The sequence below is a fragment of the Nilaparvata lugens genome, chromosome 11 (genome assembly GCF_014356525.2).
Source record: "Nilaparvata lugens isolate BPH chromosome 11, ASM1435652v1, whole genome shotgun sequence".
NCBI lineage: Eukaryota > Metazoa > Arthropoda > Insecta > Hemiptera > Delphacidae > Nilaparvata > Nilaparvata lugens.
The window spans coordinates 17,141,739-17,165,684 of record NC_052514.1 but is presented as its reverse complement, the minus strand read 5'-3'; the positions used below and the strand labels follow the sequence as shown (position 1 = coordinate 17,165,684).

The 23,946-nt window shown below is 34.8% G+C and overlaps 1 protein-coding gene and 2 non-coding genes across 10 annotated transcripts in view; 1 reads left to right on the top strand and 2 right to left on the bottom strand.

Moving 5' to 3' along the window:
* The window catches only part of LOC111057853 (apoptosis-stimulating of p53 protein 1), a 376,427-nt gene that overhangs the window by 119,990 nt on the left and 232,491 nt on the right, over window positions 1-23,946 (bottom strand). The window contains exons 1-2 of one of the 8 annotated variants that reach the window (XM_039437715.1): window positions 17,499-17,527; window positions 15,395-15,596 (exon numbers count right to left, since the gene is read on the bottom strand). The exons of 6 other annotated variants lie outside the window; for them this stretch is intronic. In XM_039437715.1, coding sequence (XP_039293649.1) covers window positions 15,395-15,596; window positions 17,499-17,512 — 216 coding nt within the window. In that variant the 5' untranslated portion in view covers window positions 17,513-17,527. Of the gene's footprint in view, window positions 1-15,394; window positions 15,597-17,498; window positions 17,547-23,946 lie in introns of those variants that run through there. One more of the 8 variants, XM_039437718.1, reaches the window with a different exon arrangement.
* Trnad-guc lies at window positions 19,155-19,226 on the bottom strand. The gene has a single exon. It is a non-coding gene; the product is annotated as a tRNA-Asp (tRNA).
* Window positions 19,724-19,795, top strand: Trnad-guc. The gene has a single exon. It is a non-coding gene; the product is annotated as a tRNA-Asp (tRNA).

Here is a 23,946-nt window from a genome sequence, read left to right as displayed (position 1 = left end):
TGTATCCAATGCATAAATATAAGCTACCTGTGTTGAAGTGGAGGTGAGTTTTTGGAATCCCTGTTAATTAAACTAGTTTTTCATTTTCAAAACAATATAATTAGTTGCAAAATTTATCGGTTGTTTCATTCCATGAAAAAAATACCTTACATTAGAACAGTTTCTGTTGGAATGAATGCGAAGATTAGGAACATACAGCACATTGGAACTGCGAGTATGAGAAAGTTTGACTGATAAAATTATTCTGATAAGGAAATAAATAAATATAATCGTACTACAGCAGTAGTAATGGTAAAGATGATTGTAATGATTATAGATGAATGGTACAGCAATAGTGAAGGTAGTAGTTGGTACTATCATAGAGAAACAATAGCGTAACTTATGCTATTGTTTCTCTATGGTACTATTCATGTAACCATATATACTTCTATGAAAATCTGTAGATCTATACAAGATACACTTCTCTCCATGGAGAGCGAAGAGTTATAACGATTCTATCTGTACATGCTCTCGCTTATTAAGCAGCCATGGATGGATAGACCAGACGTTGTTAAAAATGGTCAACCATTAGGTCAGAATCGTTTCGGTTGACATAATGGCTCTCTTAAAAGAGCTCTGATGAAAATAATGATGATGACAAAAGGGGACACTGATGATGATGATAACAATGATGATCATCGTTTATGTTTATGCAAATCGGCTAAGTTACGAATGTGCGACTGATTTGAATGGGCAAGCTGGAATCCACGCTTTCAGATTCAGCGCACAACGAACCAGCTAAAGAGAGATTCACTTCCCACTGACAGAATTCCTAATAACATCAACGCTTTCCATTTGATCAATGCTGACAGTTTAGAGTGAAACGTTCCATTCGGATCGCGCCACCATTGTTTGAGTTCAAAAGCCACCACATAGCAGCAGCAGCAGCGGCAACTTTTCAACACCACAAGTTGTTATTTCGACTGGCATATATTGCGGTTGATACAACAATCAATCTGACTGTAAGTGCGATTTTCCACATTGTTACCTCCAGTAGAAGATGAGAATTCTAATTTCTAATACATGTTCCTAGTCAAATAATCAAAGTTGAAACTATTTTACTATAGTCTACAGAGCTAGCGTACGAACAAACAGGATGGGGTTAAAAGTAAGTAAGGAAGTGGGGAAAAAAGACGAGAAGGTGAATGATGAGGGAAAAGAACAGAGTTGCAGAAGGAAGACGGCAGAAAAAGAAGACGAAGAGGAGGGAAAGAGAGATGAGGATAGAGAAAATATGGTGGAAGCGTTGGTGAAGAAGGGAGAGTGGAAAGGAGGTATACAAAGATTACAGAAAGATGATGGCGGGTGAAAATTGACGAAAACTGATAGGATTAATAAAAGACAATGATGAGGAACATGTAAGAAATAGGAAGAAGAGAAGAAAGAAATGGACGCAGGCTATTAAAGGATAATACGGAGTGAAGACTAAGACAAAGAAAAAGAAGAAAGATCAGAACGATGGTGAGAAGATAGAGAAGAATGCGAAAATGGAGAATGGGTATAATTTATTGAATACACCACAAGATGTATGGGAGAAAAAATACCAAACCTCATTGATAGTTGTTGTTGGATAAAAACAATACAAATAATATTGGTGGTATATTTATTCATTTATTGACAATGAGAACATAAGTCAAACTGCTTCAATCTCAAATATGAAGCTTGTAATCATCAAGACAGGCTATGTTCATATTCTTCACTGATTATCTTGATTCACAGAGTCTATAGAAAATAAGATAATCATTTTGAACATTTTTCACACTTCAATACATGATCACAAATTGAAAACAATACCAATATTTTTTTAGAAATCATCAGAAAATTGCATCTGTGAATCTATCCATTTTTATACTTAAGGGAAAGTTGGCCAAAATGAAAGTCAAGTGGAGATATGAGGATAAAAACGGTAGGTTGTATGTACAATAGCATTCAAGATAAACCTGAATGGCCCTCTAGGTTGCAATCCTCAATTTGGTCATGAAGAAGTAGCATATAGGTGACAAATGGTCCAACAAAATGATCAAGGGCTCTTGGAAACCGTTCCCTCTGGCTATTTATGTCATTGAAGCTAGATTTGTCTGCACCTTCAACAACTGATTGTCCTATTTGTATGCTTCTCTCGAAGGAGATATCCCTTTACGTTATTCCACCAGAAAAAAACAATATGAAGATGAAGAAGGGAAACTGAAGTTAAAAAGAAGAAGAAAAAGAAGAAGAAAAAGAAGAAGAAGAAACATAGGAGAAAGATTTTTATATGAACAAGGAGAATGTCAGTGGAGTTGTCTTCTCCACGCAAGCGACATTTTCTAACTTGATCTCGCACACTTCATCAGTAATATCCGCCGCATCCAGCACTGCATCATATCAGAATGATAGCGTACGCTGTTGCCTACTAAACCTGCCTGCCTACACACCATTCAATTCTCGACAATTGTTAAACGTCGAATGTAAATTCGCTCATAAATATTCATTCGAATCTTCAAATGTGACGACTGGTAACAGTGTCTCTGGACTAGATTCGCGACTGTGAACAACTTCACATTAAAAAGCATGATGACTCAAAGTTGCGAAGCAACGTGAAAACAAGCTTGTTTCTTCTCTTGCATTAGACTCAACCAACAATTTATTCATCCGCCTGTCGTTAAATTATTATATTCGATAAATTTTTATCCAACTTTATCATGAATATATGTACTGTATGTTGTGTATTTCTCTAGTGTTAGAAGGTTGAGGACATGAGTTCATCCCCACATGATTGGTTTTTCATCAAATTGAATGCTTTTAATAACAATACCGCTTCGGTAGGCCTTCTCTACCACGTGTTCTACTTTGTAAAAAGGAAATGAAAAACCTACGCGGCTATAAAGATTTCGTGCTTCATGTTTGTTGAATGTCTCAACCATTCCTATTCAAATTTTATCCATTCGACAATATGAATGTTCCTTGTTCCATTCAGAGTTTTAGGTTGTTTTGCTATTACACAAGACGGTGTAGAGACAGTGAGGTACACAAGATTTTTGAAAGTGAAAACAACCATTGCTTGTGGGAAGATGTGGGATTTTATTAGAGTACTGTATTGCGAAAGTTTATGGTTGTTTCACAGTTTGAAGAAGGTGAAAATTTTCAATGGTCATTTGGTAACAGGACCCTCCGAGGAGTAATTAATGTATTGCAATATCGCAATATCAATATTGATTTCTATTCATAAATGAATTCAATACTGGGAAAAAATGAAACTAATTGGTGAATGCTGAATCAGATTATTACCTGTGTTTGAAAACACCCGATTCAATTTTTATAAAATCTCAGATTATTGAGCTCAAACTTTATATTCTACATGTATAAGTCACTTGAGAAGTGAGATTTTTTCATGAATTGTGTTCCTTTAGTTATTTGTTATCAAAGGGAATTCCACTAATAGTAAACCTAATCTTGACTGATTTAAACCTTTTATCTTACATGAGAGCTGAAATGTTCATGTTGAATGAAGGGTGTAATCTGTAATGAATGTGCCTACAGCAATTGAAACTTCACTTTACTAATTCCCTAACGGTGACAGATGAAAGTATTATACTAGAACAAACAGAACAGGAAATCTACTTTCGGAAATTTTTTTTTAGCCTAATCTTAATGGAAAAAACAAATTACGACCTTTCTACTTTCTTCTCATCTGTGGAATTAGGGTCACACCAGATGAAGATGAAAAATATGAGACTGAAATCGAAAACATGGCTGCATTCTTTGAAAATTAACAGAATGAAGAATTAATCATCACCTCGGTGGCAACCAGCAAGTAAACATCCAATTAGGAATAGAATTTCGGAGAGCGTACTGTATCCCACTGTGGGTCTGGACGGGATCAAATCATACCTTCATACCTATATATTGCCAACACTTGGCCCATATGCCACATATATACACGTATACAAGCATTTTTCTGGAGCGTTACTGCCTAAACCAATTAGCTTAATTAAAACTGACTTTCCTGTTGGAAAAAACAAACACCAGACTGCAACAAAAGTTTGACTTCTCATTCACAGATGGAGCTGTTTACAATACAGTAGTTGTGTGGCGCAAAATATCGCATGGAAATTCGAAACGTTTGTTGTGGGTTTTTTCACACCACGCTCAACAAAATCGTTATTGAGAAATGTGGCTGTTGTATGAATAGAACGAATAAAGTTGTTACAATGGGGGCGCCATGGAAAAATGCTCCGGTTCTTTTTCAACTGTTATATTGTGATGGAACAGAAGCATGTTCTATTATAAAAGCGCAGAAATACGAACTTAATCTAATACTATCAGTGCAAAGGACAAAAGTACCATAGCATTTTAAAGCTAATCAGCCTACTAAGATTGAAACTCACATGTCATTTTTTGATCCGTTGATCTATGATTTTCTGCTGCATATTAATAGTATATTAAACTATACTTTTCACAGAGAAATAAAATGTTGATTTGAATAAATTTTAAAGTGGTAAATTATATGTATTAAAACTTCAATCCTAGGCGAAAATATAAGGAAGGATAGAAATCTTCTCTGTTGCAGAAAACCTTATAATACCTATCAAGAGACTTCCAATGTAGTTCTTACCGGATTCCATGAAATGGATTATATCAATGAAAGTTGCTTTGTCTGAAGTAATAATTGGCAACTAATTCTATTAAACTATAATTTTACAACGCAATGCTCGTAACTCAAGTGTCACTTGAGAGAGCGGCTTTCATGAACACGAACTTCGGAAGAGTTTTGAAGTTAGCTGAATCAGATTATATTATAAACTTCCAATTCATGCTATAAATTTCTAATTTCTCTATCCACTCGCATCAATTGGTAGGTATTAATCAGTAATGAGCTCATCAAACAAGCTTCATAATAATAATTATTGCTAAATTTTCAACTTTAACAATTTATAGTTGTGCATTAAAACCTATTCTCTGAATCTTATTCCTAAAAAATACAGCATATTCTCAAAAAACTTGCTATTTGAGCCGCTGCTCAAATAATTACAACCCAGAAACATTCACTACAAACATGTTGACTATCAGTACACGGTATGACGTCGCACTAAGTTACAAAACAGAGCCGATAATTGGAAAGTGAATACCCGGCACGGAAGGTTCGAGATCAGGGTGGAACCAGATGGGTTTCACTTCAAAGGAGTTACCCAACTGTTAACCGCTTACTGGCACTTTGATGCAGCTCTTCAACTTCACTGTTCAGCAAATCTGGTTTCTCTTCTAGATTTCAATCAATTGAATAGCAGGCTGGATTTGGGAGATGTGATACTTGGAAGTTCTAAGTAGATTTGATGTGGTCAAGTAAGCCTCTATTGGCAACCGAGTTCAATCAAACCATTTGAAGTCTGTCTTGCCTTCAACGGCTAACAAACAAACCAATAGTAGTGTTTTCATCTTATGGTTTTCCTTCAGCTGGTCTGCTAATATTCCCATTGAGAGGAATAGGCCTAACTTGACATTTGCTAATCATCCTGATTGATCATTAACTTTGTTCACTTTACTCTTTGTACATAGTAAATGTAGGCTACTCTTTGGGCTAGTAAGTGTACTTTGTAAATGTTCTATTCGTCCTGATTTGAACTATCATTATGATCATCAACTTTGGTCACTCTACTCTTTGAGCATTGTAAATGTACTCCTAATCATATCATCAACTTTGTTTCCGTTTCCCCCTTCTTTTTTTTTGCTGAGGGTGATACCCACATCAGGTCCAGGCTTCTGAGTGGGTTATGAAACGCATGATAATGAGAGATAACTGAACCTACATCTTCAGGTGTGTTTTGAACCACCAGGATGCGATTTTCAGACTCATTTGATTTTGAAATCGAAATAGAACTGGAATTGACATGAAAATGTGAAGCTTCCTTGATAATCCTTGAAAATCCCAGCTTCCTTGGACTTTGATGGAGAATCAAATTTCTTCCTGTTTCACCACTTCTCCCTTAGTGATAGTGCTCATAGTGCTTTCAATTAGTACCAAAGATAATAAAATAATAGTTTTAGTTAATTAATATACAGTATGATTTAGTTGAATTCTCTTCCATCAGAACGAGGCTGATAAAATTCAAATAACTGTAAGAATGGAGAATAAATTCAGTGGATAAATGGAGAATAGGCCTAAAGGTACGAACAGAACGATCAGGTCGATAAGTAGATTTTACCTAGCTATCGAGTTTCTATATCTCTATCAATGACTCCAAATAAATGAAAATATAAATAGGATTTTGTAATGGAAATATATAGGGTACTGTGACTTATATTTTTATTTATATTAAAAGTAGCCGTGAAGAAAAAATACGACTCCAAATGTGTTTATCATTGCACAGCTATTTAGTGGTATCGATCTTCTTTGCGATTTACTCGTTCTGTTGACTACTTAATTTTTACTTTCCTCGCCCTACTACCATAGGTAAGGAGAGTATTGCTTTCCAAAAAAAATTAAGGTACCCCAATTTCAAGTTTTCTAAAACATGATTTTTACTTTCCTTGCCCTACTACCATAGGTAAGGAAAGTATTGCTTTCCAAAAAAATTAAGGTACCCCAATTTCAAGTTATCTATACGTTTCAAGGTCCCCTGAGTCCAAAAACATGATTTTTGGGTGTTGGTCTGTGTGTGTGTATGTGTGTATGTGAGTATGTCTGTGAACACGATAACTCCATTCCTAATCAACCGATTGACTTGAAATTTCAAACATAAGGTCCTTATACCATGAGGACCCGAGAATAAGAAATTCAATAAAATTCAATTTAAGATGGCGGAAAAAATGGCAGATAATTACTAAAAAACCATGTTTTTCACGGTTTTCTCGAAAACGGCACTAACGATTTTCTTCAAATTTATACCATGGAAAGCTATTTATGAGCCCTATCAACTGACGTGAGTCTCATTCCTGAGAAAATTGCAGGAGCTGCGTAGTATTCTTGAGAAGAATGGCGGATAATTACTAAAAAACCATGTTTTTCACGGTTTTCTCGAAAACGGCTTTAACGATTTTCTTCAAATTTATACCATGGATAGCTACTTATAAGCCCTATCAACTGACATCAGTCTCATTGCTGGGAAAATTGCAGGAGATCCGTAATATTCTTGAGAAGAATGGTGGATAATTACTAAAAATAAAAAACCATGTTTTTCACGGTTTTCTCGAAAACGGCTTAACGATTTTCTTCAAATTTATACCATGGATAGCTACTTATAAGCCCTATCAACTGACATCAGTCTCATTGCTGGGAAAATTGCAGGAGATCCGTAATATTCTTGAGAAGAATGGTGGATAATTACTAAAAATAAAAAACCATGTTTTTCACGGTTTTCTCGAAAACGGCTTTAACGATTTTCTTCAAATTTATACCATGGATAGCTACTTATAAGCCCTATCAACTGACATCAGTCTCATTGCTGGGAAAATTGCAGGAGATCCGTAATATTCTTGAGAAAAATGGCGGATAATTACTAAAAAACCATGTTTTTCACGGTTTTCTCGAAAACGGCACTAACGATTTTCTTCAAATTTATACCATGGAAAGCTATTTATGAGCCCTATCAACTGACGTGAGTCTCATTCCTGAGAAAATTGCAGGAGCTGCGTAGTATTCTTGAGAAAAATGGCGGATAATTACTAAAAATCCATGTTTTTCACAATTTTCTCAAAAATGACTTGACTGATTCATTTAAAATTCATACCCTGTATAGCTCTATCAACTGGCATGTGTCTTTCCCTTGGAAACTAATGGGGTCCACCCCATCTTTGAGAAATGGACTTTTTAAACTCCTTCTCGTGCATGAGGTAGGTAGGTAGAGCAGTTTATAAAAAGAACACATAGTCGAGATATTCAATCTGTAGAACAGCTGTTTTGACGACTTTTAAAAAAATCATCGAATTTCACAATTTACACAAAGGAAAAAGTTTGACAAACTCTGAAAACAATTATATATACACATATACAGTAGTCTGATCGTAGTTTCAAATATGTTGCCGCCAATCGTCATTATGTTATTCCTCTAAATTATTCTCTTTTAAGAATGAGGCTCACAGTTCAATGAGCAAGGAAAGTTGTGTGAGTGAACCTCACCAGATTTTTATTCATTCCGTTCCCCTTCATTGTATGGGATCATAAAGGAAGTAAATATTACTTATTCTATGTAATATTATTACTTATTTTATCTGTGATGAGATTTAATTACTGCATTGCTTTTGAGTGGGTTATTTTCAATATTGGCATCTGCATTAAGTTTCAATTTATGGAGTAAATCCCATAATAAATTGTCAATTTCGATTGTAAATTTTTTAAAACTTTGATGATTTTGAATACTTTCCAAAATCATCTAGGTGCACTACAGCTTCAATTAAGTTCTCTAGTTCCATGAATATTCAGAGCTTCAATTAACAGCTTCAGAGCTAACTACCAGAGCATACTACCTCCAGAGCAAACATCACAGCTTCAATTCAGTACTTATAATACAGGTCTCTAGTTCCATGAATATGCCATCCATCTCGAAACTAATTCATCACTATACTACTATCCCACTCGATTGAAGTAAAGTCTGATTTCTTCCATTAAAGATAAGAAAGTTGGCGAGAGGACATCAAAAGCGACAAATGTAACTAACTAGACAGAAGGTTCAGCAAAGTGCAGCTTAGTTTTAATTGGTAACGACTCTGCTACTGGTGGAATGAGAGAATAGCGATAAGAAGATTATCAGCCACTAATAGTGCGAAGAGCTTTTAATGGGATTGCAGCTGAAGAGTGAGAAAGAGAGAGAGCCAGTGAGAGTGACAAGTGCACACGTTTTGGCGGGAAAAGGGTCAGAAATGCGCGCCAAAAGGAGACACTAAGATAAGCGAGGAAGTTACAGACGTGACCCGGAACTGAGTAAGGTGCAACGAGATTCTCTCACAGTCATTCTTTCTCTCTCACAAAAATACACTTCCTCCTTCTCATTCACTCATTTTTAGTTCACATTTTTTTCTTCTTTTGTCATACTCTATTATTTTTGAATCATCATCATCATTATCATCTTCTTCTTTTTTCTTCATTTCTTCTTCTTCTTTTTTTCTTCTTTTTTTCTTCTTTTTTTCTTCATTTCTTCTTCTTCTTTTTTTCTTCTTTTTTTCTTCTTTTTTTTCTTCATTTCTTCTTCTTCTTCTTCTTCTTCATCTCCTCCTCCTCCTCCTCCTACTCCTCCTCCCCTTCATACATCATCAACATCGTCTTCATCTTATTCTCCATTTTCTCCTTATCCGGCTTCTCATTCACCTTCTTTTTCCTTTGTTATTTGTTATCTAAATCTTTTCCCTCTCCATCCTCTCCACATTTCCAATTTTCTCCCTATTTGTATATTTTAAAACCTCTCTACCACCCCCATATTCCTCCATTCACCTTATTTTGTCTCTTCCTGAACCTTCCTTAACACTTTCTCTGTTGTGTAGTCTTATTTTCCTCTCTTCATAGGTACTTTATCTTCTCTTCCTCCTTTCCCACTTAATCACTCTTCTACATTACTTTTTTTCTCCTCATTAATCCCTCTATGTTCCATCCCTCCCTTATTTCTATGCTCCTTATTCACTATTCTTCATCATCTTCACTTCTTTCATGTTCTACCTCCATTTTTTCGCAAAAACTCTACATTTAATCCAATTCGTCATCCACCACCTCAATATTACTCCTCTGCATCATTTTCTTCTTCTCTTTCAACGTCAACATTTTCTCTTTTTCATCTTCTCCTCCTCCTCCTCCTCCTTCACGTCAATTATCATCTTCATCATCTTGTCTTTATTCCATCAAACATTCTTCTGTTAGAATACTCTCTGTGCTATACTATTGCTTTTCTTCTCTTCTAACTTGTCTTTCTTCTCCTCCTCATCATTATCTTCTTTCTCCTCCTCCTAGTTGCTCGTCTTTTGCTCATACACTTCTTCATCTTCCTTCTCCTTTCCATCATCTTCTCCATCCAATTTCAACGTTTCCCTTCACCAAACATTTGCGAAGTCGTTTGTTAGGTCAGACCACGACAGATGACATTTTGAAGACCCCCGTTGGTGGTTGCTTTTCCGTTCTAAGTACCCAAATCAGGAGACGTCACACGTTGCCTGTCTCTGTGCGAGAAAAATGGAAAGGCGTCGTCTGCATAGTGGCTTCGTGACTTCAGAGATTTTTAATTTAAACCCAAGAATTGAAGATTACGTGACCGTAAGTAATGCATTTCGAGTAATTCTCTAGCTGAGAGAAATGAAAAATTCACAGAAAAGTAATAGATCTATTAAATCTGAAGAGTTCTTTCTAGTGTTGGAAGGACAAAATCAATAAGCAACTATCAATTGCTGACAATGTATATTATTTGAGATATTCGATTTTTAAAAAAATCTATAACCCTAAACTCTAAAGAATGAGTTATAAAAATATTCATGAGCATACATTTTCTGAAAGATTTGAACTTTCATTCCGTAATTTAACGGTATCTACACTATCTATATATTGTGTATGAAAGGTGTATTTCTATACACTATATGCTATTTGCAATGCTCTCGAATTTCATCCAAATCATTCATGCTCCATGCTACAAGACATAGCTTAGGATAGGAAGTTAGTATGGAGATTGCTGAAAACTAAACAGAGATTACACTTGAATATAGCTTTAGCCACTAGCGAGAGATAGAAGCGATGATGAAGGTAGCGAGAGATGACTAGTGATAATGAGAGGAAATGTGGAAGCAGAGAGAGAAACGATGAGGGAGAGACAGAAAAAGGAAGAGATAAAAATAATGAGAGATTGCAGTCTTGACGTCCAACTGGAAAGAAGTTCACGTCAGTTGGAGGTCTACAGACTACTCTACTTTCCATCGCAGCCAATAAAATAGTCGCGCGCGCGTTCTCTAGATATTTGGCAGACGCTCAGATTCACGCTGACGTTTTTCGTTTGATGCCGAGCTGAAAATAAGCCGAGACAGTCGACTTACGCCGTGCAAAGCGCGAAATACTCGCGACAGCCCAACTGGCATTGCTCTTATCTACAGTGCTCCCTCCATTCCGTCTGCTGCTCACAGATAACAGTCACAGTCAGATCTGCATCGTCTTTACATGTGAAGAAATCCGCGAAGCATGAATCGAATCGAGATTGCAAAGTGCGGTCGTTCAAGGAATCTAGATTCTAGTCGAAACCTAAACATTCCCCCAGATATTCGAATACGAAAATCACACCAAAACTGAAAGTATTCAAATATTGCATGAGATGTAGCAGTACTAGGATTCATTAAACTGTTGTTTTTCAACAGTATAGCATGAATTCAATGGTTACATTAGTTTTATACTATTCATAACATTAACTAAAAATCACATATACTATCTTGACATTGGGTCCAAAATTCAAAATGTGTTGGAAGTCCAAAAAAAGTTTGATGAACATGAAATATTTCAATGAATAATTGTGAATCAATAGAAGAAAGGAAGAATGATGATTGTGATAGGCAAATTGAAAGTAGAAATGTGGAAAAGATAAGCCAAAAATAACAAATCCAGAAAAATACTTGTGGAATTAAAATTGTAGAAAAATTATTTTGTGGACAGCTACGGAAAATCCAGAGCTGAAAGATAGAAATGGAAAGAATCATTCCATTTCAATATTCTTTGAAGTCTTAGTGCCACTTTGAAACGACAATAATCACAAAAACTAAATTACTGCTCAAAGGAAGTGTGTAACTGAATTGGTCATTTCCGATGGCTGAGTGGGGAAAATCCAGTGTTGAAAGAATTTCAACAAGTAATTTTCTTGAAGGCGGACAAAAATTATTTCCGACCGGACTGAGAACGATACTGAAGTTTTCCGACAAAAGTAGAGCAATTTCCCATGGATAGGTGGTGGAGAGAGGAAAATGAAAGGGAAGTGTGTTTTCTGCTCTTTTTGGTTCATATCCTGTGGAGTAAGGGTAGTGAAGGAGTAGGAGGAGGAGGAGGAAGATCGACATTGACTTTCGTCATTTCCTTTTCTTGAAAATGGAAGCCGGACAAAACGAGAAAAGAGTGAAAGCGCGGTCTTATTAATAAATCGCCTTCGACGTTTGTTATTAAATTTCGATTCTGGCTTTTCATTTCCTTTTAGCAAAGCCTTACCCCTCCAGACCGATCCTTGCAAGCTGATTGGTTGAGAGAAGACGAGGTGCTCCATCCACAGTCATCACAGAGACACGACTTGTTCCATTGGAAATGGAATTAGAGACTTGATTGGAAGCTAAAAAGTCTTCAAGTCACTTTTGCCAGCAAAGAAGAACTGCCAAAGGACATCCCTCAAGGAATTCCCGTCGCAAGCAGATTGAATACACGGTCTTACGCACTGTAATTAGTTCTTTGGGGATTCTCATCCATCATTATTACAGGGAAGTCCATTCCTACCAAACTTACTGATTACAATAATAATTGTAGCACTCTTGAATTATTTCTTCTACAACTAAACAAACGGGAGATAAGATGCTTTTCCACCTGAAGTATAAGCATAGGTGTTTTCCTAACTATCACTTGGGACTGGAAAAACTTTATAAAAAATTTACGGAAATGTGTAGTACAGCACCTGTTGATGACTGTTTAGTTATGACTGTATATTACACAGGAAAAACTAGAAGAATAATTCTAAACAAAGCTTTGCTCAGTTTGATCAAACGATTCGGATTCGTTCGATTGAAAACCAGAGTAGGCCCACGTTAAGCTTGATTTGAACATTGTTTTTTTTTTTTTAATTCGAAACTATGCAATGATAGAACATTTGAAAATTATAAGAAATGAAGCCATTATTGGGTGTACTATGATCTATGATGATATAGGTACTGAACATTTTGAAATACACTACTGTACACTGTAGCATATTTTTACTTTCCTTGCCCTATTACCATAGGTAAGGAAAGTATTGCTTTCCAAAAAAATTTAAGGTACCCTAATTTCATGTTTTCTATACGTTTCAAGGTCCCCTGAGTCCAAAAAAGTGGTTTTTGGGTATTGGTCTGTATGTGTGTGTGTGTGTATATGAGTGTATATGTCTGTGTACACGATATCTCATCTCCCAATTAACGGAATGACTTGAAATTTGGAACTTAAGGTCCTTTCCCTATAAGGATCCGTCACGAACAAATTCGAACAAATCCAATTCAAGATGGCGGCTAAAATGGCGAAAATGTTGTCAAAAACAGGGTTTTTCGCGATTTTCTCAAAAACGGCTCCAACGATTTTGATCAATTTATACCTAAAATAGTCATTGATAAGCCCTATCAACTGCCTTAAGTCCCATATCTGTAAAAATTTCAGGAGCTCCGCCACATCAATGCAAAGTGTGATTTTGGATTCCCAATTATCAGGCTTCAGATACAATTTAAACAAAAAAATTCAAGTGGAAAAGATTGAGCATAAAAATATCTACAATTAATGTTCAGTGACATTTCCACCTAAAATTGAAAATAAGTTCGAAATTCGAGAAAATGTGTTTATTCAATAATGCCAACTTTTGGCAACTGTTGATTCTATTAAATCATTCACTATGAAGAGATAGCAGACTTCGTGTGTCTCCAGCGCTATTGTCCTGTCACCAGCGGGAAGATCTTTGAATAGTATACTTGAGATGCGCGTGTACACTAGCGTCAGGTGATCAATTTTCATAACGGCAAGGAAAGTTGTGTGAGTGCGCCACACCAGATTTTTTCAAAATAATAATCATCTCCTAAAATAAATGGACGTATGGCAATTAATCTTTATTCATATGATTCGACAAGCAGTCATATCTAGAAGTCTAGAAATTATTATAAATAAATTGAGAGTTTAAAGGTGATTAAATGTGAAAGGTTGAGTAAATGAATGCGACCTGAAAACTCTCACCAGACCTGAGCCAGCCAGGTCACTCGATATTATTATGTAGGTAAATTATTATACATTAATTATTAAGATTATATAAAAGACTACGACAAGAGTAGACGTGTAGTAAATTCATCAATACAATAATTCACAGTTGGATAGTAGCTTTATTTGCAGAATACAATAGATGTGCATTTGATCAAGGAAAATAAATTCAACTATTACGTTTATCATGTAGCTTCTAGAATGTAGATTATTCGTACCTGACATACACAACTACATTGATCCAGTCTCCCATCTCCACACAATTCCTCATCCGAGACGATACATTTGTGTGCAAAGTACGATCACATCACACAGCCCCTCAGCAATGAGCTCCAATTTATTAATTGGATGGAGATTTGCAATAGGAATCAGCCGCGAATGGAACTAGGCAGCAATAAGACCATAGTGACTCGAATAGAGAGGTTAGCGAGTCCTCCATGGGAGGTTGGCATGAGGCAGTGAAATTTCATTGCTGTGCAAATTCACTGAACAGGAATTAATTTGTAAAGCAAAGCCGGTGCCCAGTCAAACATTCGAGTTTGATGAGCTAATTTCAACCATGAAAATTGCATGCAAGCAATCATCAGAACTAGTCTAATGGAAAGTGATTCGTATTTAATATCAATTTGCTTTTTCATCTTTACAAAGAACGGGTGAACCTTCCAATGCTATACACATACAGCAGTGAATGAAAGCGTATCTTTTACCATTATTATTTCAACCTCCTATTTTTTTCATAGCGAGTGATTGTGTGAGTGGGAAAACGAGGTCTGTGTTGCATTCACAGTATGACTAGGTTGAAAAGTCAGACCTCTTCTTATAAGTCGAAGTGAGTGTTCCATGGCTTTTCCAAAAACCTAGTAATTTTCCCTGACAAATGAAGGCTGTGAATGGATTTCACCACATTATAAGTATTCGTAATATGATATTATGGTAAATATTGGTAGTATACATGGAGTATTGACATGTTATTGGACACTAACATTAGAGATGAAAACATGATAAGCATATTTAGAACTTCCAGACAAAATGTACAGTATTTGAAAATGAGAAACGAATGTTATTTTCAAAACAAGTCACAATCTAGAATGAATAAGTTTTAAAACACTCGAATTGAAGCATGAAAAATCAATTTTAATGAACAAAATGTCTCACACATATTATGCATAATGAGAATAAAAATTTGTTTGGAATGAAATTGGTCAAATTTGTCTAACATTGGAGATGAAAACATGATAAGCATATTTAGAACTTCCACACGAAATGTACAGTATTCAGAAATGAGAAACGAATGTTATTTTCAAAACAAGTCAAAATCTAGAATGAATAAGTTTTTCAAAACACTCGACTTGAAGTATTAAAAATCAATTTTAATGAACAAAATTTTTCACACATATTATACATAATGATAAGAAAAATTTGGTTGGAATGAAATTGTTCAAATTTGTCAAAACTCACTTTTTTATAACCGGACCATTTGAGCATTCTTGTGAGTTTGCCAGCTTTACTGCAATCGACAGTAACCAATCTGTCCGTCCAATCAGAGCTCCCCGACGATTCCGGGTCAGGGATTGATGAAGGGCCCTCAATAATGTCATCAACTTGCTCACTCTGCCCCACTTGATTAGCGCATTCATCCACTAATTCCGTCTCTTCATCACTCGACATTATGAACACGGATATTTACAAAAAATACGAAGAATCACATATTTCCAAAAACAGTATAATTATCTACCACCGAATAAACTGATATCGTTCAATCGAAATCAATGATCTATCAATAGACTGCATTATTTTAGAAGAAGCGCTTCTTCTCAGATAAACTTGCCATTATAATTCGATCTAATTATTCTTATAATACTATAAAACTATAATACTTTGTATTATACAATACAAACTATCATAATACAGATGATACTCTTCACTGAAAACCACAGAAATAATAACAGCTCTCTTCACTGATAACTCGTTCTAATATCACTGATAACCGTTCTATGTAACTCTGTTTAATGGGGAATTTTTTAAACCTTTCTTCTGATTCAATTGTTAAGAGAGTGCAATTTCTAATAGTGAAGATAATGATAAATCAATCATTTTGGAACAGTCTTCACATTTCATTCACATATTACCAAAATAACAAGTAATTTTTGAGAAAAAGTGGAGTGAGCAACAAAGCTACAGTGTCAAGTAAAGCAACAGAATGAGCAAAGCTTCATCAAATTTTTAATATTTCAAATAGGATTTTATAAATTGTTTCTCTGAACTCTTTAGTTGAAACTAAACTTTACTCTGTAACCGAATTCGTTCGGAAGAGCAGAAATCAACCGATAACCGGAAAGGAATGACAATTGTTTACTTATGAAGATTCAAATATTATCATGCACTTTGAAAAATTAAAAAATGGAGTTCCACGAAGATACTTATCGCGTTTGCGATTCATTGCTCAATATATGAGTAGAAGACAGTAATTTAAATACAATATTTTCAGTTAAGGCTACTTGAAAAGAAAATAGTACCTGCTAAATAGAAAAACTTAGGACTCCCAGAATCTCTGTCTAAATGTTTAAGCTATTACTCCATTTACGAGCTCAACACTCCCATCAACACTGGTTCGAAGCACTGATCGTTAAAATGAGAGCAAAGTAGTATTTTAAAAAGATACACTCGTTAAAAATCGTGTAGCATTATTGGCGAGAGGCATTCACTAGCACGCAGGCAGAACACAGAGCACAGAGTAGTGAGAGCCGAGATGTTTGCCCAGGTGTAATAATTCATAGTTTGCCAACAGAGCATCATCGGAGAGAACAAGTGCCAATTTGCCAACCAGCGAATGAATAAAGGCCGTCGCGAAACCAACTCAATAGAGAGCTTTAAAATAACAAGTCACTACTCACTTGTGCACAGATCTTGAGATACTAGACTGTATTTCGAAAAAGATTCCGCTGCTAAGTCTCACAGCTGACCGAACCACCACCCCCCTCCCACCACAGGGAGGGACCAAAATAGAGAAAGACGATGGATTTGTTTTTCTGTTACTCATTAACTCACTCAGCTCAAACCTCACTCACTCACTCTTCAAGACACTTGAACCGGCCAATCTATTGCTTCTCCTCTGAAAATGGGAGGATTCCTTTACCAATTCTCTTGAATTACATATTTTCTATTCTTTCATTAGGACATTCTATTTTTCCTGATTCCACAACATCCACTTGTCTTTCTGACTACAATTTATTATGAATATGTCTATATTTCAATATCATTATTTACTATTTTCATTATATTCTCTATATACTGTATTTAAATTTTCAATTTATTGGAAGTGTTCACAAGTTACAGAGAATCCTTTATAACTTATTAAATTTTTAACCTTTGTAATTTGTAACAAAGTACTTTACTGGAAAAATAATCGATATTTCTGAATTGTAAGTTTATCGTTTATTCTTATGTGATAGGCCTACTTTGATAAGTGAAATTGAAATATTTATTTTGGAATTTTCAACAACTAGAGGATGAAAGGATGAATGTTACTGTATGCTTATGAAAATATGAACTATGTGTTTACCAAGTATCCAGCATTTTGTGGAGATCTGTACATGATAACAGATCTGAATTCATGGATTGAAAAAAATATCGCTCAATTCCTGGAAGCACTGGGAGAGAAAATGTTAACACTTTTAAATTATAAACAGTACGCGAAAATACATTATGAACACACAATAATTTTCATTTTTGACATAATCAAAAATTAACAAAGCTCAGAGTTCCCGGAAATTCTAACTGACAATATCACAGATTTGTGGAAGCACGTCACTCAATATCCGAATATAGGGTTGAACTGACGGTGCCGGAAAGCTTTTGTTGAAAAGAGGAAGCTGAATACAAGGAGAGAGAGAGAGAGAGAGAGAGAGAGTGAGTGAGAGAGTGAGAGAGAGAGTGAGTGAAAGACAGCAAGAGAGATTGACGCCCATCAGATGACAGGTCGGACAACTGGGAAACGCCCATCACCACATCCACAACTGAATTCATTTTTTACATTTGATTAATGATATCGACTGTTATCATTCACAGAATATCAAGGACTAATTAGGTGGAGCAAGTAAAACCTACTTCAAAATCAACATAAAATACACCCTGTTGTGATCTGAATAAGAAATGGTTTCCTATTCATAAATAAAATTGAACGGAATAATATTTTTTGGAAAGTACATTATTATTATTGTAACTGAACTCTCACTGTTCTATCAATAATATTTATATATTTGTTCGTTATCTCAATTATCTCCCAGTTTAAGGTATTCAGAATACTGTTCAGAATATTTTAGTTGTGTATGATCTCTTTGAAAACATATTCTGAAAAAAAAATACTTTTTCAGACTGAAAGCTATCTTCGCATAGTTATCTTAGTATGGTTAGTTATCTTATCATAGTTATCTTAGAAAGGAAATTTATTTTTACTTTTATCGACGATGTCACAGAACCCGGTGAACTGATAAACTAGTACGGAAGAAAACTGACTTTCATATTTTCGTATATACTAGCATACTAACAATCACATTCATTTCATGATTATTGGGAAAAATAATACTTGAATACAAGTTTTGGTTAACAACCAATTAATTACACTTGAAATCTCTACGGTTTGTATTTTACTCCAAAATGAATGAATAAAGAAAATTGAATGATGTATAGATAATGAGTATCTTGAGGATTGCAGAGAAGCAGCAGACAACATTACTGTTGTGTGATTAATAAAACTATTTTATCAATCACTTTAAAAAATAAACATTTTTGTATTGATATTGCTAACTTTTTATTGTTATTTAATAGCCACTAGCCACCAATCTTCAATTTAAATTTAATCTAAAGTTATTTAATAGCCACCAATGAGCTTGTAGATAACTTTCATGATAGAAGTAATTTTTCAGAAAATTATTTTTAAGGAATAATACACAACTACAATATTCTGAACAGCATTCTGAATACCTTACATTAGGATAATTAGAAATAATTATTGCGATAGTGAACAAAAATACAAATGTTATTGATAGAACAGTGATAGTTCAGTTAATTATACCTTCAAAATAATATTATTTAAGAATGTTCAAAAAAGATTAGCAATTGAAGTGGTGCTGAAATTATGATAAAGAGGAAATATTTGCATCTCAAGGGATGATATTTCTTGTCGTTGAATTTCATAAATAAAACCGACAAAAAAATCCTCCCCGGCGGGGAATCGAACCCCGGTCTCCCGCGTGACAGGCGGGGATACTGACCACTATACTACCGAGGATGTTGATAATTGAATCAAATGACGAGATCTTTTCAATACTCATCCACAATTCCCGAGATACACAAATAATAATTATTGTAATTATTACAATCTTCACAATAATTAAATATCAACCGGTGAAAATTATTATTGAAAACCATAAAAAAAGGATCAGGAATAAGAAATTTGAATTACTGTACGACAATGAAGCTTTGGAGCATGACTAAGAATTTACTGTGTCTCATAACTAGTAGCATCAGGCGTTCCACATTCTAAAAACTATTTTGCTAATGTGATTAAATGATGGAACGATTACGATTAGTCATTTTCTACCTTACAAAGAATGTTATTCTTTATATTTCGATAACAATACTTCAATTTCTCAGTTCGGTAATGTATAACCGTATTATTGAAACTGTGACTCAACCTTGAATTCACTACAGATAAAAATCCTTATCTATGTTATCACAACACAGAGGTGGATTGATTCACAAAGCCTAAATTTTGTTTAATCAACATCCTCGGTAGTATAGTGGTCAGTATCCCCGCCTGTCACGCGGGAGACCGGGGTTCGATTCCCCGCCGGGGAGGATATTTTTGCTACTTTTATGATCCAGTTTCGAGTACTGGCAATTTTTACGTAACGAAAATGAATTGTTTCCTGGTTATATTCGAATAATAATTGGTAAATTTCCATGGAATGATATAAATGGATTGATAATAATTTATTTAATTATTAATAAATAACTAGTGATTATTGTGTTTAGATTATATATGGTGTTGAATCTCTACCACATACTGAATTACTGACTCTCTCTTCTATAAATGTCTATATGCCTACCTTCGAAATTTCTGAGATTATTCAGAAATTTTTAATTTTTACTTTTATGATCCAATTTAGAGTACTGACAATTTTTACGTAACGAAAATGAATTGTTTCCTGGTTATATTGGTTTTTTCTTGCAATTTTGAAGGAAGAGTTTTGTTTGGATTCGTATTTGGAAATTGATCAATCTAATAAATTCAAAATTGTAGTAGATACATTTTTTGGACTCAAAATTGTGTACGAATTATCATTTAAGTTACGTAAGTAGCATAACCTTTAGACTGTGTATTCCAAATTAAGGTTTGAAGCAGTTTTGGGCAAATGCCTGTTGTTTTTACCTGAATTGTATTTTCATATGAATAAATAAATACCTAAATAAATAAATATTCGAATAATTGGTAAATTTCAATGGAATGATATAAATGGATTGATAATAATTTATTTAATTATTAATAAATAACTAGCGATTATAGTGTTTAGATTATATAAATTATGGTGTTGAATCTCTGCCACATACTGACTCTCTCTCCTATAAATTTCGATATGCCTACCTTCGAAATTTCTCAGATTGAATGAGTTTAAAACAAGATAGAAATCATTAGCAGGTGGAGTAATAAGAAAATTTGAATTATTTATTGTAAAAAAATAAATTAAGAAAACTAATCTTAATAAATTTAAAAGAATTAGTCATTTATAGATAATTTGTTTTTGCTGAGGATGATGTGTGTGCACAGGAAAGCTAGGTTTGGGCGGAGGTAATGAGGCAGTTGAGATGAGAGATGAGTGGACCTACAGCTTTGAATAGGATCCGAACCACCGGAAAGCGATTTCAAACTCATAAATGGTAATCAATGAGATTTAAAGTTTTCATGTTACATTTGACAATAATTATTAAGGATAGATCATCATATTATAATGAGATGAAATAATTGAAGTCAAGTCCTCGATTCCATAAATCACAATTACAATTCTCAGGCTTATTCAGAGTGATTAAATGTTTTATTCATCGAGCAAATCCGATCCCATAATGACGTGGCGCGATTAAATATTGCCGAAATACGATAAATAATTATGGAATCGGACAAAACTCATCAAACCTAATAGAGGTTAACGAACGCTCGCTGACTGTCAATGAGGGTTGGTTTGGATGGGCATAGGCAGGCAATCAGTCGCATAATCGTGAATAATGGATAATAACATTCACAAAGCACGTCGACCATATAGGTGCAGTAGTTGGATTTTGAGAATTTACGGTGTATATGCATTAATGATGCCCGAAACCCGAAAACGGCCGAATGCAATTGAGTGTGTCTATACTTCGTTATACAGTGATAACTATCAGCATTGGTTGGAAGGGAAGAGATCGTGCTGGATCTATGAGGAATCCTGACAGTTTAAAATGAGTCTCACAGTACCTAATGCCAGTTTTATGACGGTTTCAGTAAGGGTTGGGGTTGGTTCGAGAGTTGAGGGGTGGTTTGAACTGAACTGAAATTGAGCCCATGAATTATTGATGATTGTGACCTCCTGTGGATCTCATGGTCACCAGTGATATCGTTAAATACTCATTCCATTTTATTGGAACGGTAATCGGAGTTTTGCATGCAAACAATGGTTTACAGGGGGTGAGAGGATGTGTGTAGTAGAAGCTTGGAAGAGATAATGAGGAGAAATGTGATCAAGTGGGAGACGTAATACCTGAAAATCACAATAGACAGGGAGAATCTTATTTAATGATCACAGCATCTTTTGAATTCCAGTTGAAAGTATTCACTAATAACAATTAATGGAAAATAATATTTTTCTTGCCATAAAAATTTTATAGATAAAATTATTTATTTTATGAATAAAATAAAGTAGATCTGGATTCATACATTCTAATAAAAAATCTGGTGTGGCGCACTCACAAAACTTTCCTTGCCATTATGACAATTTATCACCTGACGCTAGTGTACCCGCGCATACTAGTTTACTATTCAAAGATCTGAGCCAGCTGGTGGCAGGACAATAACGCCGTCGACAGGATAATAATCTCTTCATAGTGAATGATTTAATAGAATCAACAGTTGCCACCAGTTTGCAATTCACATTTTCACATTTTGAAATCACATTTTCTCAAATTTCAAGCTTATTTTCAATTTTAGGTGAAAATGTTACTAGACATAAGTTCCAAATTTCAAGTTATTCCATTAATTGGGAGATGAGATATCGTGTACACAGACACACATACACACACACACACACACACACACACACACACACACCACACACACACCACACACACACACACCACACACACACACACACACACACACACACACACACACACACACACATACAGACCAATACCCAAAAACCACTTTTTTGGACTCAGGGGACCTTGAAACGTATAGAAATTCAGAAATTGGGGTACCTTAATTTTTTTCGGGAAACAATACTTTCCTTACCTTTGGTAATAGGGCAAGGAAAGTAAAAATCACTATACTATTTTTCAAAATACGTAACTTACGGTATGTATGAAACGACATGATAAAATTCTTACTCAATGATAGATTGGATTGGATTTTGATGAAATATTATGACAAACAGTATTATTATCACCAACATTAATCGAAATCAGATAAATATGATTTATTTATGAAACGAAAAGCTTCCCAAAAGTATACCTATTTGGCTTACCTAAGAGTATGTTTCGACTTGAGTTCTTGTGTTCATTATTACCGGAATTGAACTCGTCATAAGGAGCTGAAGTGAATGGATTAATTTAGAAGTAAATATCCAAGTAGATTAGAGCATTGCAACCTTCAGTCTGCTATCGCTGCCTGGTCGTAGGTTCGAAACATGTATCGTATGATCATCAAGCGAAAAGATTATGTGCGCATAATCCACAATGAAAAATAATAACAATTCTATTATAATATGATTATCAGTTCCTGTTCCTTACGAAAACCAGTTCATGACTATACTCTGTCCAATTTCGAATGAGCTCTCTGAAGGATTAGGCCGACCCTCCTACTACTCACACACACAAGCGCAGTCTCATTTTGTGTGTGCGAGTAAAGGGACCTGTATACCAGGTAGTATACATAGTAGCATAGCCTCCTCTAATACAAGGCCGCGGCCTTCAATGTGACAACGTCGCAATCCCCACTCATCAACGGCCGGCCGATAGACTCTCAGAACATCAGCTCTCATAAGAAAACCTCATAGCTCTTCTCTCTCAGAGTTATTGGCTTTGTTATTCTACAGTATTTTTTGTCAGTTCTTTAAACATAATTCTGTTAACACGATTGTTATCACTAATAATACACAGTAACTTTAAACCGCTATCAACAATTTGACTAATTACATTTTTGGCTGTATCAGTTAAAAAAGATCTATTTAATTGCTTCGTGGGGACTAGCCTTACCACTCCTTTAAAGTTTCCAAAACATGAACTGATTAAGAATGTAAGTATAGTTTTAGCGTGTTGAGAAGTATCATTATTAGCAACACCAAAAATACAGCCATTTTTGTAATCAAGACTTTCCTTAATATGAATTTCATCAATTTGAAGAGCAACAATTTTTTTATCACCTTCAGATCTTTTACAATGTTTTTTTAAAAAATTACTGTTCTCATTGTTGTTATTTAGTGAAATATGAAATGAAGCACACAGTTTTTGCAAATATCTCGGATGAGGTAGAAGTAATATGCTATTCAGTCTTATAGCATTTAACTGATTGCATGTATATCAAAAAAGCTATCAAAACTGTATCTTTATTATATTTTGGCTTTTTTAGAAGAAGAAGACTGATTTGATCACGCAAATGTTTGAGTGTTTTGGTAGTTGCTACCGGCACATGCTTATTATTTATGTTATCATTATCACCTTCTTCCAAATTGTTTATCAATAACTCAATGTTTTCAAGAATG